At 35.2% G+C, this 14,031-nt stretch overlaps 1 protein-coding gene across 1 annotated transcript; it reads left to right on the top strand.

The window, feature by feature from the left end:
• The first annotated feature begins 38 nt into the window (after positions 1–38).
• Positions 39–12,154, top strand: LOC111408064 (39S ribosomal protein L45, mitochondrial). The gene is made up of 13 exons (XM_023037830.1): positions 39–172; positions 249–289; positions 632–697; positions 836–936; positions 1,186–1,263; positions 7,174–7,256; positions 7,883–7,934; positions 8,212–8,301; positions 8,408–8,476; positions 8,620–8,721; positions 10,085–10,153; positions 10,702–10,758; positions 11,540–12,154. Exons 1-13 carry the CDS (start codon positions 102–104, stop codon positions 11,624–11,626), a joined length of 966 nt encoding a protein of 321 aa, XP_022893598.1. The 5' UTR covers positions 39–101; the 3' UTR covers positions 11,627–12,154.
• Positions 12,155–14,031: the final 1,877 nt, after the last annotated feature.

The raw sequence follows: 14,031 nt of genomic DNA, 5'->3' as shown, positions 1-14,031 counted from the left end.
ATGCGAAGAGAATGAATTTTTTAAAACCCTCATAAACCCTCACCGGCCACCACCACCACCGCCCAGTGTCGTTCGCTGGCGCTCTCAAATCAAATTAATTTATGGCCCTTAATCGATTACAAGCCGGTCGGCATTTAACTCAAGCAGTTAAAATTCTCCAATTTTCCTACTCGTAAGCATACTACATTTTTAGAAAGTTAACACAAGGAAAATAACGTATATATGAACACACTTGTCCGTATTTGCAGGTTCAGAAGCTCAGAATGCTACTCAACTTTAGTCTTCACTGGTAATTTTTTTATAAGTTCCACTAAATTTATGCGAGATTTATAGGTTTTTTATGGCTACTGAAAATCCAGTGGAATTATTAATGGATTAGGTATTAATTCTTTAAATTCGTTGTTTATAAATATTTATTGAAATTCTTGCTGAACTTTATAATCTAGTTGATAGTTAAAAATAATATAAACCTTTAATTGGAAAAAAAAAAAAATACTCTTTTGTGATTTTGACAATGTAGAATGTGTTCTTTTATTAATATTAATACACCCTTTTCATTCTGAAGTATTTATGTATTAAGTTATTACAAGAAGTGTTTCATCATTATTTTTTACTTTGCTTTTGTGAACAGATTCTAAATGTTGGAGCAATTCCTCTTGCATCTTTGTGCAGAAGGCTCTTCCATGGAATAATAAATGTACAATATTAATCTGATACCAATTATGTAGTCTTGTTCTTATTCTACCAGTTTAGGATACCCTGGGTGTTTTTCAGCCTGTTTCCCTTTATGGAAGTATTTATGATATTGAGGGATGGCTTTTGGTCATTTTATTAGTTCCTCGAGGTTTTTACCGAAGCATTGCATATTGCGCAACTAATGGCTCTTGTGGGCTTCCTTGGACTTGTAGAGATCCAGATGAACGTCAATTGATGAAGGTACGTTTCCGGACTGTGAAATTAGTTACGTGGCTGTTGAACATGTCAACTTTTCTTTTCACAAATCTTGTCTGAGTTGAGTTGAGTTAAATGATGAATGACTGCCAAAATATCTGAAAGAGTTGTGCTTTGCTCTCATGCATCTCCAATTCTTAGATACTGGATAAACTAGACAGTTTTTTCCCTCCATACTCTTTACATGTTTCTAAGCCTTCAATTCTTTAAATTCACATTTTTCTCTGTTGTTAGGCTGCCACGTTATCAAACTTCAGTTGTATGAGGTCAGTTACCACGCAAGCAAAAGCTCCACCTCAAGCCCGACAAATGGTATGCTACTCTTTTCACTAGAAATGGAGTATTTTGAACTACTGCGATGTTCTGGTCAATTGCTTTCTGATTTTATAGCGTATAGAATTTCCTGTTATCACAAGAAAGTACATATGGGTGAGACTGTTTAGACATTGATGATTAAATATGTCATAACTCAGATGCTTGCACATTCAATGACTATATATAAGGATGTCAGTTGAAATCGCAAGTGCACAAGTCGTAACAAGTAATAAAGTGAATGAGCAAGAGTATTGTACCACGAGGAATGAAAAATTACAAATAAGTATAAAAATTTATTAAATGATGACCTATTTGACAATTTATATATAAATGAATTGTTGAGCCAGAAAGTTTAAACTAACAAGATTTGAACAGGTGAGTTAAAATCAAGGAAATAAGATTCTAGAGTTTTCGATTCACCATAACTAATCATATGTGAATATCCTAATTTAATGGATTTTAAGTGTTCCTTATTGTTGATAATCGAGTCTCTCTAATTTATTCATTAATCCTTCTCAAGCATTAACGAAATATCCAAGCAAGAAAATTATAAACCCGTCAACATTCATTAAGAACAAAGAAAAAAACCCATAAAGATTACACAAGTCCATAGATATCTCGATCCTACGGAGTCCTTGTGGTATCTCAAATATAGGCTAAAACAATTATTACTTCTCCGTCTCAAATTGAATCCCAACTTAACTGAACGTTGATCAGTCATTCAAAAGTATTAAGTCCAGGATGAAATACTCAACAATCTAAACAAATACCAATTAATTCAAGTAAAAGAAGATTCACATAATCATAATTAGGCTACATCTCCAACTCTAGAAGATAAAAATTAGTTCATGCAAAAATTAAAGAAACTTTTAATAATAGAGTTTAACATCAAGAAATTGGAAGAGATTTGGAAGAAGGAAAAACTCAGTAATTCTGCTCCTCCGTTTTCTTGGTGTCGCTTCTTCCTCTTGATAGTTGAAAAAGAAGAGAGAAAATCAATAATCCTTTCTCTCCAGCCTCCTTGGTCGAATCCCCTCTCTTCCTTCCTGCATAAACCTTTTTTCGTCCCTTCTTTCAAGCCATCTTCACAAGGAAAGAAAAATCTATCCCAAATTCACCTCGTCAATTCTGCATATTTTCAGCCTTGGATTATGGGCCATTTTTCGCTTGGAAAACGTGGGAATTTCAAAGTTTTTATTTCAGGAGAAATTGTAGCACGTTAAATTAGCTTTCCAATGTCTCTTGAATCAGCGCAATATGACGTCGGACGAGGGAGATATGGTGAAAATACTAAAGACAGTGCAAATATGCTTCCAATTCGGGATTCCTTCAACTCTGAGACGTCTTGTGCTGATTTCTTCCCTTCATCCCAAGCTATTTTCTTCTGATTGGGCTGGGTCAAGCCCACTTGAATTGAGTCCTCTCTCATGGGCCTTAAGCTTTGTTATAATTTGGCTTCATTTTTATAATAAAATTGTGAACTCCACAATTAGGATTGGCCATCATTCAGCTAAAGAAAAATGTCATTAATAATCCCAAATATCCTTGTATATTAGCAAATAATCATGAGCAATTAGCATTAAATATGCAATCTTATATACTCTATCAAAGGAACCAAAGCATCCCCGTCAACTATAAAATTGGTCGTCTAAAGATATATTATTATTATTATTATTATTATTTGGGGGTAAACGTACTAATGTTCAATATAAGAAACTCCATGTTAGTGGCACAATACATACATTTACTTTCATGCAAAAGTTACACTTTGGCCAAGATGGAGACTTAAATTAGACTGTTTGCTATAGATGCACAAAAATATGGTTTAGTACTTTTAAATTTTCCTTTAGAGGATGAAATCAAGGAGGTAGTGTTTAGCATGAATGATGAAAAGGCCCCTGGACCGGATGGTTTTTCGTTCTCATTCTACAAGGCATGTTGGGAGGTAGTGCGAGTAGACATTATGGATGTCCTTACCTATTTTTTTGAACGTGGAAAGTTCTTGAAAAGCTCTAACGTTACATTTATTGTGCTGATCCCTAAGAAAGCGGGAGCGACTGATATTGAGGACTTCCGCCCTATTAGCCTAGTCAGTGGGATGTATAAGATTATTTCGAAAGTTCTGGCGAACAGATTGAAGGAGGTGTTAGGGAAAGTAGTGTCCAAGTTTCAGAATACTTTTATAAAAGGGCGCCAATTTTGGATTCAGTACTTATAGTGAATGAATGAATTGACTCAAGATTGCGCTCGAGGGTTTTGGGAATGCTATGTAAGTTTGATATTCAGAAGGTTTATGATCATGTCAATTGGGGGTTCCTTTTGTATATTCTTAGGCGATGTGACTTTGGTGATAAATGGTGTAAGTAGATCCAGTTTTGTATTTTTACTATTTCGTTCTTAGTTTTGGTCAATGAAACACCTGAGGGTTATTTTCGGAGTAGTAGAGATTGAGGCAAGGGGACCCATTGTCTCCATTGCTATTTGTTATTGTGATGGAGGTTTTTAGTAGAATGCTTGAAAGAGCTGTGGGAGAGGGTTTGATAAAGGGGTTTATGGTTGGTCACTTACAGGTGTCCCATTTGTTATTTGCAAACTATACGTTGATTTTATGCGAGGCAGATTATGAACAATTCAGGAACTTTCGTCGTTTGCTATTATGCTTTGAAGCGGTGTCCAGATTGAAAATTAATCTGGGGAAATTTGAGGCTATTCCAGTAGGAGAGGTAGCTAACGTAGAGGTGTTGGCTGACATTTTGGGTTGTCGGGTTGTGCAGTTGCCTATGTCATATCTAGGGCTTCCGCTAGGAGCACGGTTTAAAAGTAGGCATATTTGAAATTGTATTATGGAAAGGGTGGAGAGGAGGTTAGCAGGGTGGAAGCGTATGTACCTCTCTAAGGGAGGCCGACTTACACTGATTAAATCCACTCTGTCTAATCTCCCTTCTTACTTTTTGTCGCTGTTCCCTATTCTGGCTGCAGTGGCAAGTAGATTAGAGAGACTGCAAAGGAAATTTCTCTGGGCAGGAATGGGGGAAGAGAGAAAACTTCATTTGGTTAATTGGGGTATTGTTTGTTTGCCTATGAGGATGGGGGGCCTTGGAGTTAGGAGTCTTGTTTTGTTTAATAAGGCCTTATTGGGTAAGTGGTTGTGGCGATTTGGTGTAGAGAGGGAGAACTTTTGGAGAGAAATCATAGAGAAATATGGTGTGATGGAGGGGGGTTGGTGTATTGTTGAGGGTCGTGGTTCCTATGGGATGAGTTTGTGGAGGTATATTCGACGGGGATGGAGTGATTTTCAGGACAAATTGAATTTTGTGGTGGGGAATGGTAATGATATCAGATTTTGGGATGATTGTTGGTGTGGTGATCACGCTGAAGTTAGGATTTCCTTTTTTGCACCGCATTTCTTTAGTGCCTTCTGCTATGGTGAGTGATGTATTAGTCATTCATAATGGGAATTACAATTGGAATATTACTTTTAAGAGGGGCCTATAGGATTGGGAGTTAGATGATTATTCATTGTTTTTGACATCTCTACATAAGGTACAGATTTGGGTAGGAGAGAATGATTGTAGCAAGTGGAAGTTGACATGAGATGGTATCTTTTCTGTCCGCACTTATTTTTGATCCTTCTTGGGACTTACGGAGAGTTCATTCCCCTGGAAGCTGGTGTGGCAAAGCAAATTGCCTCCATAGGTAGCATTCTTATTGTGGACGATTGTAAGGGGGCAGGTGTCAACGACAGATAATTTTCGACGAAAAAGCTTTTATGTAATCGAGTGGTGCTATATGTGCAAAAGGGATGGGGCCTATAGACCGCTTGTTCATTCATTTTGATGGTGTTCGCTGGTTTTGGAACAATATCCTAGCTTCTCAATTTATGGTTTGGGTGCTGCCAAGGCGTATAGAGGACATTTTGCAAGCATGGAGGCGAAAACTTCGTGATAAAGATAGCAAACTTGTATGGAACTTTATCCCGGGATGCATTACATGGTGTGTTTGGAGAGAAAGGAACAACCGCTGTTTCGAAAATCAAACAAAGACAATAGCGCAGATTAGGGAAATATTTTATTTGATTTTGTATAATTGGTTTAATGCCTCGGCTAAAAGTCCTGTAGAAGGGTTGCCTAATTTCATGTCGTTCCTCTCTTGCTTAAAGTGATTGTACACATCCCGTGTAATCTCTTTTAATTAATAAAATTATGATTACCTATCAAAATTTTTTTTTCCTTTTATTTTTGTTTCTTAGGTTTATCTAATTAACTATTATTAAATTTCCAACTGAGGGAATTTATGAATATTATCATGAATGTATAGACACGTGCCACTAATAATTCTAATAATAAATAAATGACAATTACATCTCATGATAGAGCTTAGGGTGTTAATATTTGCTATACTTGCACTAGGAGCTGATGTAAAATATGCGAGCCTCCCAATGAAACCAATGGCTGAAAATGTGGGAGATGAAAAAAACAAGTAGGTCATTTGTCTGTTTGGCTAGTCAAGTTTTGGGCTTTGATTATCAAAATAGCTTAAGGTGGGCCCATAAAGTGGAAAGAGAATCTTCCTACTGAGTATCTACAACATAATCAGGGTAGCGGCTGTTGCTGGATATAACTGCTGGCATCTATGGGAATTGTGGCATGAAGGTTTATCATGTTCAAGTTTCTTAGGAAGAATTTAGTGCTCTTACATACATTATACTTACTAATATCCTTATGCCTGAGCCTTTGGTTTGATAGAGGCTTCAAAATCAACAGTTTAAAGGAAACTCCTTATGAACTGAAGTCATGGATAGAGTTTCAATCTCAAGATATTACACAGTCAAGATAACATGCAAACATTCACATGCACATATCTGTATGCACACATGCGCACATCTATATGCATCAATACATACATCTATAGCTCTACTGTTTTAATACATGTTTGTTGTGGATTATGCATATAATTAAGACAAGAATAATCTAACAAGAAGGCGAACCTAACCACTCAAGTAAATTGTACAAAATACCCATTTTGTCATCAATGGGGTGTGGGATCATTCCATTAGTCATTTTCTTCTGGCATTGTCTAACTGGAAATGCACATCTGGCACATTTAGAGAGGTTTTAATGGCTGCATCTTTTTCGAATCATGAGTGCAACCTAGGAGATTCGACTACACTGATAGTGTGCTTGGTAGCTTCTAAACTAGTTCTTCAAGTTTATTAGGTCAATAAGGTCCTCAGTGTCATACTGTCATACAGTGTACTTAGTGGTCCTTAGCTTCTAAACTAGCTTCTCTTGTTCCTTCCATCTGGGCTATAATTCTTTTCCAATTTTATTTTTTATTTTTTTCCCTAAAATAATTTACCAATAGCAATGTAGGATATTGTTTGTACTCTGAAATACTGAATGTGTGTTTAATATACCTCGTTTTATCTAATTGAGGGAGTGAAGAATTATGAAAATAGAAGACTGAGGCACTTTATCTGAATGTACAAAAAGGAAAAGATAATTCCTAAGAGGATAGAGTTTTGTGAACATTAAGGCTAATATAACATCTGTAACCATTAATCTGTTGGTATTTACCGAAATTCAATACTAAGTAATTTAACGAATTTATCTGGCTAATGTAACCTCTGTAACCATTGAGCTGCTGCTATAGCGGTTCGCATATAGAAATTCAACTTAGCTTGAGCATTCCATTGAGGTTCTATTCAGTGCCATAATAAATTCGAATTAATAAAATTGGCTAGTTGAATTTCTAAATTCTCTAAAACCTGCACAGCAGAGTTTTGAATCTATTTTGTGGACCAGCATGGTAAAAATTTTCACTGTTTAGCATGAGGTTTTCAAATTTTGTTTTTGGTAGTTTTGCTGTCCAATAAACTACCCCTTTTTTTGACCTTCATCTCTGCAGGGGGCTCTTAAAGTTTCCATGTTGAGTCCTGGAATTGTATATGAGCCATATGCGCCTCGTGAACCAATCTCCTTCTGGAAAAGGTTAGTAAAATTTACGAGGGAGTTTTTTCTCTTAAATCTTGTTTGTGTTCAGCAATATATTTTCTAAATTGAAATTGAACTTCATAAAGAAATTTAGGAATTTTGGTTAGCTAGTGAAAAATAATCTAAGAACTTTAGAGGAACTATTCTAGGCTTTGATTTATTTGGTGCTTATAAGCAAGAGATAATAAGTATCCTCTCAAATATTTTCTCTCTCCCCTGCTTATAAGCATCAAATAAGCCCCACCCATACATGCTCAATCAACTGTACTTTTGGCAATTTTTCTTGAAATAATTCTTCATAAAACAAATGAGATTTTAATTAAGTTTGATGAAATGTGTGGGTGAAAAGTTGTGAGTCTCATGAAATGTGTGGTTAAAATTAATTATTGACTTTGACTTAGATTTTTATCAAGATTTTTAATCCACAGTCCAACCAAACAGGGCTGTATTAAAGATTGGATAATAGATTTTGAGTGTTCACATTCATTCAATTTAAATGACATTTGCTATTGAATAGTTTTACATTGGCCAACATGTTGAAGTTGCCTTTGATAGATACATAGGATTACACCTGTGGTTTCTCCTCTTGTGACCCCAAATTCCTTTTTCCTCTTTGGATGCAGATGGTTCACCAGAAATGGTTGGAAAAGAACTAAAGAGGATATCATTCTGGAGGTATACACATGCAACAAATTTTGTTTGATTCATGTTCAAATTATTATCCACATGATGGGAAATTTTCTTTGGGTAAAAATGAAATGATATATTTTTCATTTCTGTGGTACCTGAAAATTGAACATAAAAGCAACTGAGACTGAAAGGAACAACTACCAAGGGTTTCAATTCCTGGCTTACCTTAGTGGGAAATCTTAATGACATTTGAGATTTTTAGCAGAAGGCATTGAGGTTCCTTGTTTACTTCGTTGGTGATCCTATGAGTTTTCTTTTGCAGCTGAAAGGTGCTTATGCAATTTCAAAATTAAGGAAGTATGGTTATTCAAAAAATAAGTTCTACAATGAAGCTATTAATTTATACAAAGAGGTTTGCTTTCGTCATCTCGAATATAAGTAGATAACACAATCTCACTTTCATATTTTTAATTTCGCTATCTCCTCTTTTTGTTCTTTAATCTTTCATATTTTCTCAGATAAACACCCAAATGGCCAATGGAGACAAAGGACTATTGAGGAAAACAGTAACGGAGAACATGTACTCTGTAGGTTCCTTGATCTGTGCCATATATGCTATAAATGCTGCCTCATTGGATATATTGTGTCAGTTCATTTCTTGTCATTTGCTATCACTTACTGCTATACCTGATTCAACACTACTATCTGTCACTTGATTCTTTCAAGATAGGCCCTCAAGAATGAGATTAAGCAAAGAGGAACAGTTTGGAGCCATGTTTATTGGGAGCTAGTGGAACCTGTTGTTAAAATACGAACTTTGCGAGCTCGACTGGTAAGTATCAAAGATAAATACACTGTCATCATCTGCAGGCCAGTCTATCTCTTTCTTTACCCTGTGTCATAGAGTAGGGACAGGCTCAGTTGGGTTGCCAATTTGGTCTCTTCTAACGAAGTTTGGCGGATTCAATGAACTCCACTCTTTACATCTTTCGTTTCTCTTGTTAATAAATTATTGCTTCATTTCCTTTTATGCAGTTACTTGTGTAAGTTTACAGTGCCTTTGTTGTTTTTATACCATTTCTCCAAGTTTAGGAAAGTCGGGTATCATATTTGTGCATGTATAAAGCAACTTAAATGCAGGCCAGATAAAGTATTTTCCAATGTTTTGAAAACTCAGCTGGGCATCAATCTGGAAAAGAGTTAGGGTCAAGGGTTGAAAGGATTAATCGGGTTTAAACTGGTTGAATAGAGAGATTAAATATATCTATCATAAAGCATTACAAATATAAGTTGCAGTCCAACTATTCTAAATTAATAGTGCAATTAGAAAATATATTAAAAAGATAATTAAGTAACTTAATCTTGGTTTTACTACTCAAAAGGAAAAAGAAAGTGATATAGCATTGCCTTATTTTTGAAACAGAGGTGAATCTTCACTTGTAATGGACCACAGCCTCGTTTTTTAAATGAGAAGTATTCTGCTCCTTCACTTACTCATTTGAAGAATTAGGATAAATAGAGACTGTGCCACCGATAGTTGAGACTTGAGGGCAAAAAAATTTTCAGCGAGAGGAAGGGAAAAAATAGAAAGTGGAAAAGAAAAAAAAAAAAACAAAGGAGAAATTGAGCAGTTAGCACCTTTCTGTTATAGAAGAAGGTATGGTAAATTTCTGGAAAAACTCAGATAGCTTGAAGAATGGTCCTGCCTTTTCTTCGTTTTTTCCAAACTATAGAACCTATCAACTTGGGAAAACCATGTCGAGGTCAACTGGTTGAAGGTTTAACCGACCTTTTACAGGGTTCGGCACCAGTTTTCTAAGAGGTTTTCTATATGTAAACAGACCACGTTCCGGCCTGGTTCCCGATTTTTCCGGTTGAGCATGCCTGTCCAGTTTTCATAACAGTGGTATTTTCCCCTTTATCCGCTTATTGCTTTCTTTCGGGCAATGCATTTACTAATTACGGACTGATCAGAGGCCAGCATTCTGATTTGACCACTCATTTAAATTGATAGTCTGTTGAGATATCTATCCTTCAAGGCCACAAATTCTTTTCCTTCCCGCTCTGTCTGGCAGCTTGGTATTTCTCTTCAACATGTATTAATTAATGACCATGGCTAATCCTTGTATGAAACCTAACTGACGACTAACCTGCCACCTTCTAATAACATCTTAACATACATCTATTTTTTACAGATTGGCGTTGATCGGAATGACCTGAGTAAGGTGTTCATACAGCTTACACTAGAATTTCTGACTAGACAGGTACGGTTTCTAATAAATGAATCATGCGGTTTGTTTGAAGCTCATTTAGATGGTGTTTTCAAATGCTAGCAACAACTATTGTGTTGAGAGTGGCCATTTTTTATAGTAGAATCCATGAGTACACGTGTTCAACCATTGCAACAAGACACCGAGGCATGAAATGTATTTTGTGGGCTTCTGCAGTATCTAATGCAAAAAAATTTTAAGATTAGAGGAGAAAACATTTATTTTTTTAGGTTTTTTGGATAGGAATTAGATGGTAAAGTAATATTATTTTGTTCTTTTCTTTTTTTAGATTACTTCATTTTGCATCCTTTTTTAAATGATCTACATTGTTAGAGGGTTTCTTCTCTCTTTAGTTTTTCTTGACTATTGTGATTTAGTTACATGGATGTTGGATCCCCCCCCCCCCCCCCCGGGGGGGGGGGTTTGATGGTGCTATTAGTCAACTTGAGTATAGCCGCAGAATTGTTGGCTTATCCACGTTTTTAATTCTTCATCAATTATGTTTGAGGTATCTTATACATACGAGATTTATGTGTTTGCAGAAGTTTGAGGCATATGATTCAAATGGAGCTGTTGTTGCTGGAGATAAAAATAAGGAGGTAGGCGATTTAGTTGCAAGCTCTATGGCTGCTCTTAGTTTTTGCTTCTGGTGGTTAAAACTATGCTGTGTCTTGGAAGGTTGAGGTAGAGCCGTGATAGATGGAGAGAGCATTTTCTTTTCGAACTTTTCCATCTACCAATATTTGTCAATAATTTAATCTTTCAGGCCTTTTGTCCCTACCTTATAAATTTGTCGAGGACAGAAAATTGGTGAGAATGAGTAAACTAATCCATCCCTTTTGTTTCTCCATTCACATTCCTTTCCTTGGAGTCCTTAACGTCCAGTTTTACTTGGTCTCCTTCCATCTACCAACGGAAACAAGTATTGGATAGATCTTTCTAGATGATGGTTTTTTACACAATGCCAATTCATATTGAAAGAAATATTTAAACGCTTCTATAGTAAAATGGCATGCAGTTAGAAGAATAAACTAATCTTTCTAAAATAAGAAAAGCAATTATTCTGGTGTTTGTGTGGGTGAAAGCATCATAAAAATAGGGCAGTGATTGCTGTAGTCCTCACAATGTGAACCAATAAAAATCGTATGATGTGAAGATTGAATACAAGTGGTTGGCTATATGCGCTTTTGAGTAGGATGCATATTCTTAACTTATAGAGGCTAAGAGGTTACTAAACAGCCCAATTTCTTGGTTGATGCTACCAGTTACATTTTTCATAGAAGTCTCTGTAGCCTAAATATAGCTGGAATTGAGACTGTAATTGCACATATTCCTTTTTTTCACTTAAATTTACAGTTAATGTCTCGTATGTTTATCCAGGTTCTTGTACGCGATATTTGGGTTTTCGAGAAATCTCTCTTCCACCCTGGAGCATACTGGCGCCTATGTGGACGAATCAAAGTTTAGGTTCTTTATGTAGAATATGAGCTGAAGTTTTGTAGCTCATTACTGGCCCTTTCCACCAAATTTCGCTTCAATCCTGCAGTTTTCAATCACAGAAGGGAAGGGACGTATCAGTGTTAAGAAAAGGGAAATAATGCTGCAATTTTTGTCAAATTAATTATGCAATGTGCAGAGGAAAGGAGGCTGTGCAGAATAATTTCAATAAATATATCACCAGTATAGACTTGCAAGGTGAATTGTTTTGGTAAGTTTATTGCGATTGCTTTGGTTTAACCTTCAAACTGAGACCACCAGCACGTCGTTCGACTTTTCCGTGAGAATTCATTTTTGAACGTCGACTTTGTTCTCTCCGTCAACGGAGGATAAATAGTGCTCCTAAAGAAACTGTTGAAGCAAAGTGAGTGATTCTGTGACCGTTTTGAAACAAATTAAAAATTGGTGACCAATATAGGGTAAATGAGTGAAAGATAACTACTTCCTCATTGTGTGATATCATGTGGTTTAAATAATCTTATATGCCCTTCTGACTTTTTTGATTTCTCAATATTTTATTTTAGATGTTACTACCTTAGTATGTTATCAATAATTATGATTGATTTGATGCATTGGGACATGTCTAGGTGAGCAACTGATTTGAATTTAAGGGATTCGCTTCGGAAATGAATACTATTTTTACGAACACTTCCATGCGTACTTATTGCTCGCGCAATTGTTTTTAACCTTTTGGGGTTCAAGACAATTGAGAATTGGTGTGTGAAACTTAAGTATGTTTTATTAGTATTGTTGGGAACAGAAACACTTAGAGAAGTTGTAAAATAACGATATAACGAGATGTGATGTTCAACTTATAAAGTTATTGTATATTCTTGTCGCATGTATAATATTGGGAGCTCTCCAGTATATTCGTTGGTCACATGATCTATTTATCAGTATGAAATTTGTGATATATATTTCGAGAAATATTTGACAAGTGATATATACTTTAGTTTTTGTTGATTGATTATTTAGGAGAAAATTCAGTATTGGACAAGAAAGGACAAAAAGGTACGATATTTAATAAAAATGATTAAAGTTGGACAAATCTGGAAATTAGTGACCAAATAGCACAAAGTTGTGCATCGTAGAATTATAAGTAATGGCGAGGCGCTGGTCTTCCGATTGCAGCTTCTGAAGCGATGCGATCGCATAGGGCATTCACGTGGCAGAATTTAGATCTCCTAATTGGATTTAAATTTGACTCCTATAAACTTATGGCACGATTTCTGGCCTAAGTGAAGGTCTATTAGTAAAATTGTTTCATTCATTCAAGGAAGATGAGACGAGAGAGACGTTTTTGAGGCGAAGATTACACATTGATATTTATCAATTATCAAGATTTGTGGCTTCATTTGGAATTTTAAGGTTAATGATCATCAATTGACCGGGAGATTTACGGTCCTATCATCGAAGAAGAGTTGAAGATTTGGGTACCATCAATGTTACTTGGATTCTTTTCTTTATTCATTGTTCAATTAAGTTTTTTCATCTTTTTATTTGTTTAATTCTACAATTATGAGTGTAAATAATTTGTTGTTAGGATGAATGAAGAGGCTTAGGTTAATGTTAAATTAATTCAAAACATTTCAGCATTTTTTGTTGTGTGTTAACTATTTATTGTGCTCTGACTATATTCAATTGCTTAATCATCAATTGCTTGGTTCAAAGACAAACTGAGAATGAGGAGATATATTTATGTAGCTCATGAATTAAGTAACATATATTTTGATAAAGAATAATGCTATTTGCAGTTTTTCATTTGATGTATAATTCAAAAAATAACTATCATATCTATGTATTAAATATCAAATTGCCAAGTGTAAGTCACATAGGGCGACTATTAGTAGTCTTTACTACAAATAGCATTACTCTTTGATAATAGATGGTGATTTAATGGTGATTTAATGTATCTATGAATTTACTTAGGAATATAGTAATTTCAGGCATGTGATAGGGTTAGTTTTACTCGAGAGAAATCACTAACTAAAATTGATTAATTCGTTTGTTAAGACATGATAAGGGGTTAATTGATGTCACATTAGATAAACGTTAAATAACTAAAGTGAAATAACATTCTTAACTACTTAATTTCAAGAGCTTTCCAAACGTCACCAAACATAGATTAGTTTAGTATAATTTTAGTTATAAAACTCCAATTCTTGAATTGTTCCTTGGATGCTACTTTAATTTAGATTGAAGCTAGGGTTAGAATAAAAATTGGTAGTAGATATAGTCTCTATGGGTCACTTATAATTCATCATTATTATTTTTCATGATCAGTACACTTGTGGAATTAAGCAAATACACACAATTAGAAAGGGCTTAGGACCATATTTTCAACCAAAAAATTCACGAAACTTGGCAATTAGATT

The sequence above is a fragment of the Olea europaea genome, chromosome 13 (assembly GCF_002742605.1).
Source record: "Olea europaea var. sylvestris chromosome 13, O_europaea_v1, whole genome shotgun sequence".
NCBI classification, from domain to species: domain Eukaryota; kingdom Viridiplantae; phylum Streptophyta; class Magnoliopsida; order Lamiales; family Oleaceae; genus Olea; species Olea europaea.
This window is presented reverse-complemented; position numbering and strand designations above follow the sequence as displayed.

Excerpts from the sequence above, each read along its gene's own strand:
- LOC111408064 (XM_023037830.1), top strand. The coding sequence starts at position 102 with ATGGCCCTTAATCGATTACAAGCCGGTCGGCATTTAACTCAAGCAGTT. Across the intron at positions 1,264-7,173 it reads CACCTCAAGCCCGACAAATG|GGGGCTCTTAAAGTTTCCAT; the intron begins GTATGCTACTCT and ends TCATCTCTGCAG. Across the intron at positions 7,257-7,882 it reads CCAATCTCCTTCTGGAAAAG|ATGGTTCACCAGAAATGGTT; the intron begins GTTAGTAAAATT and ends CTTTGGATGCAG.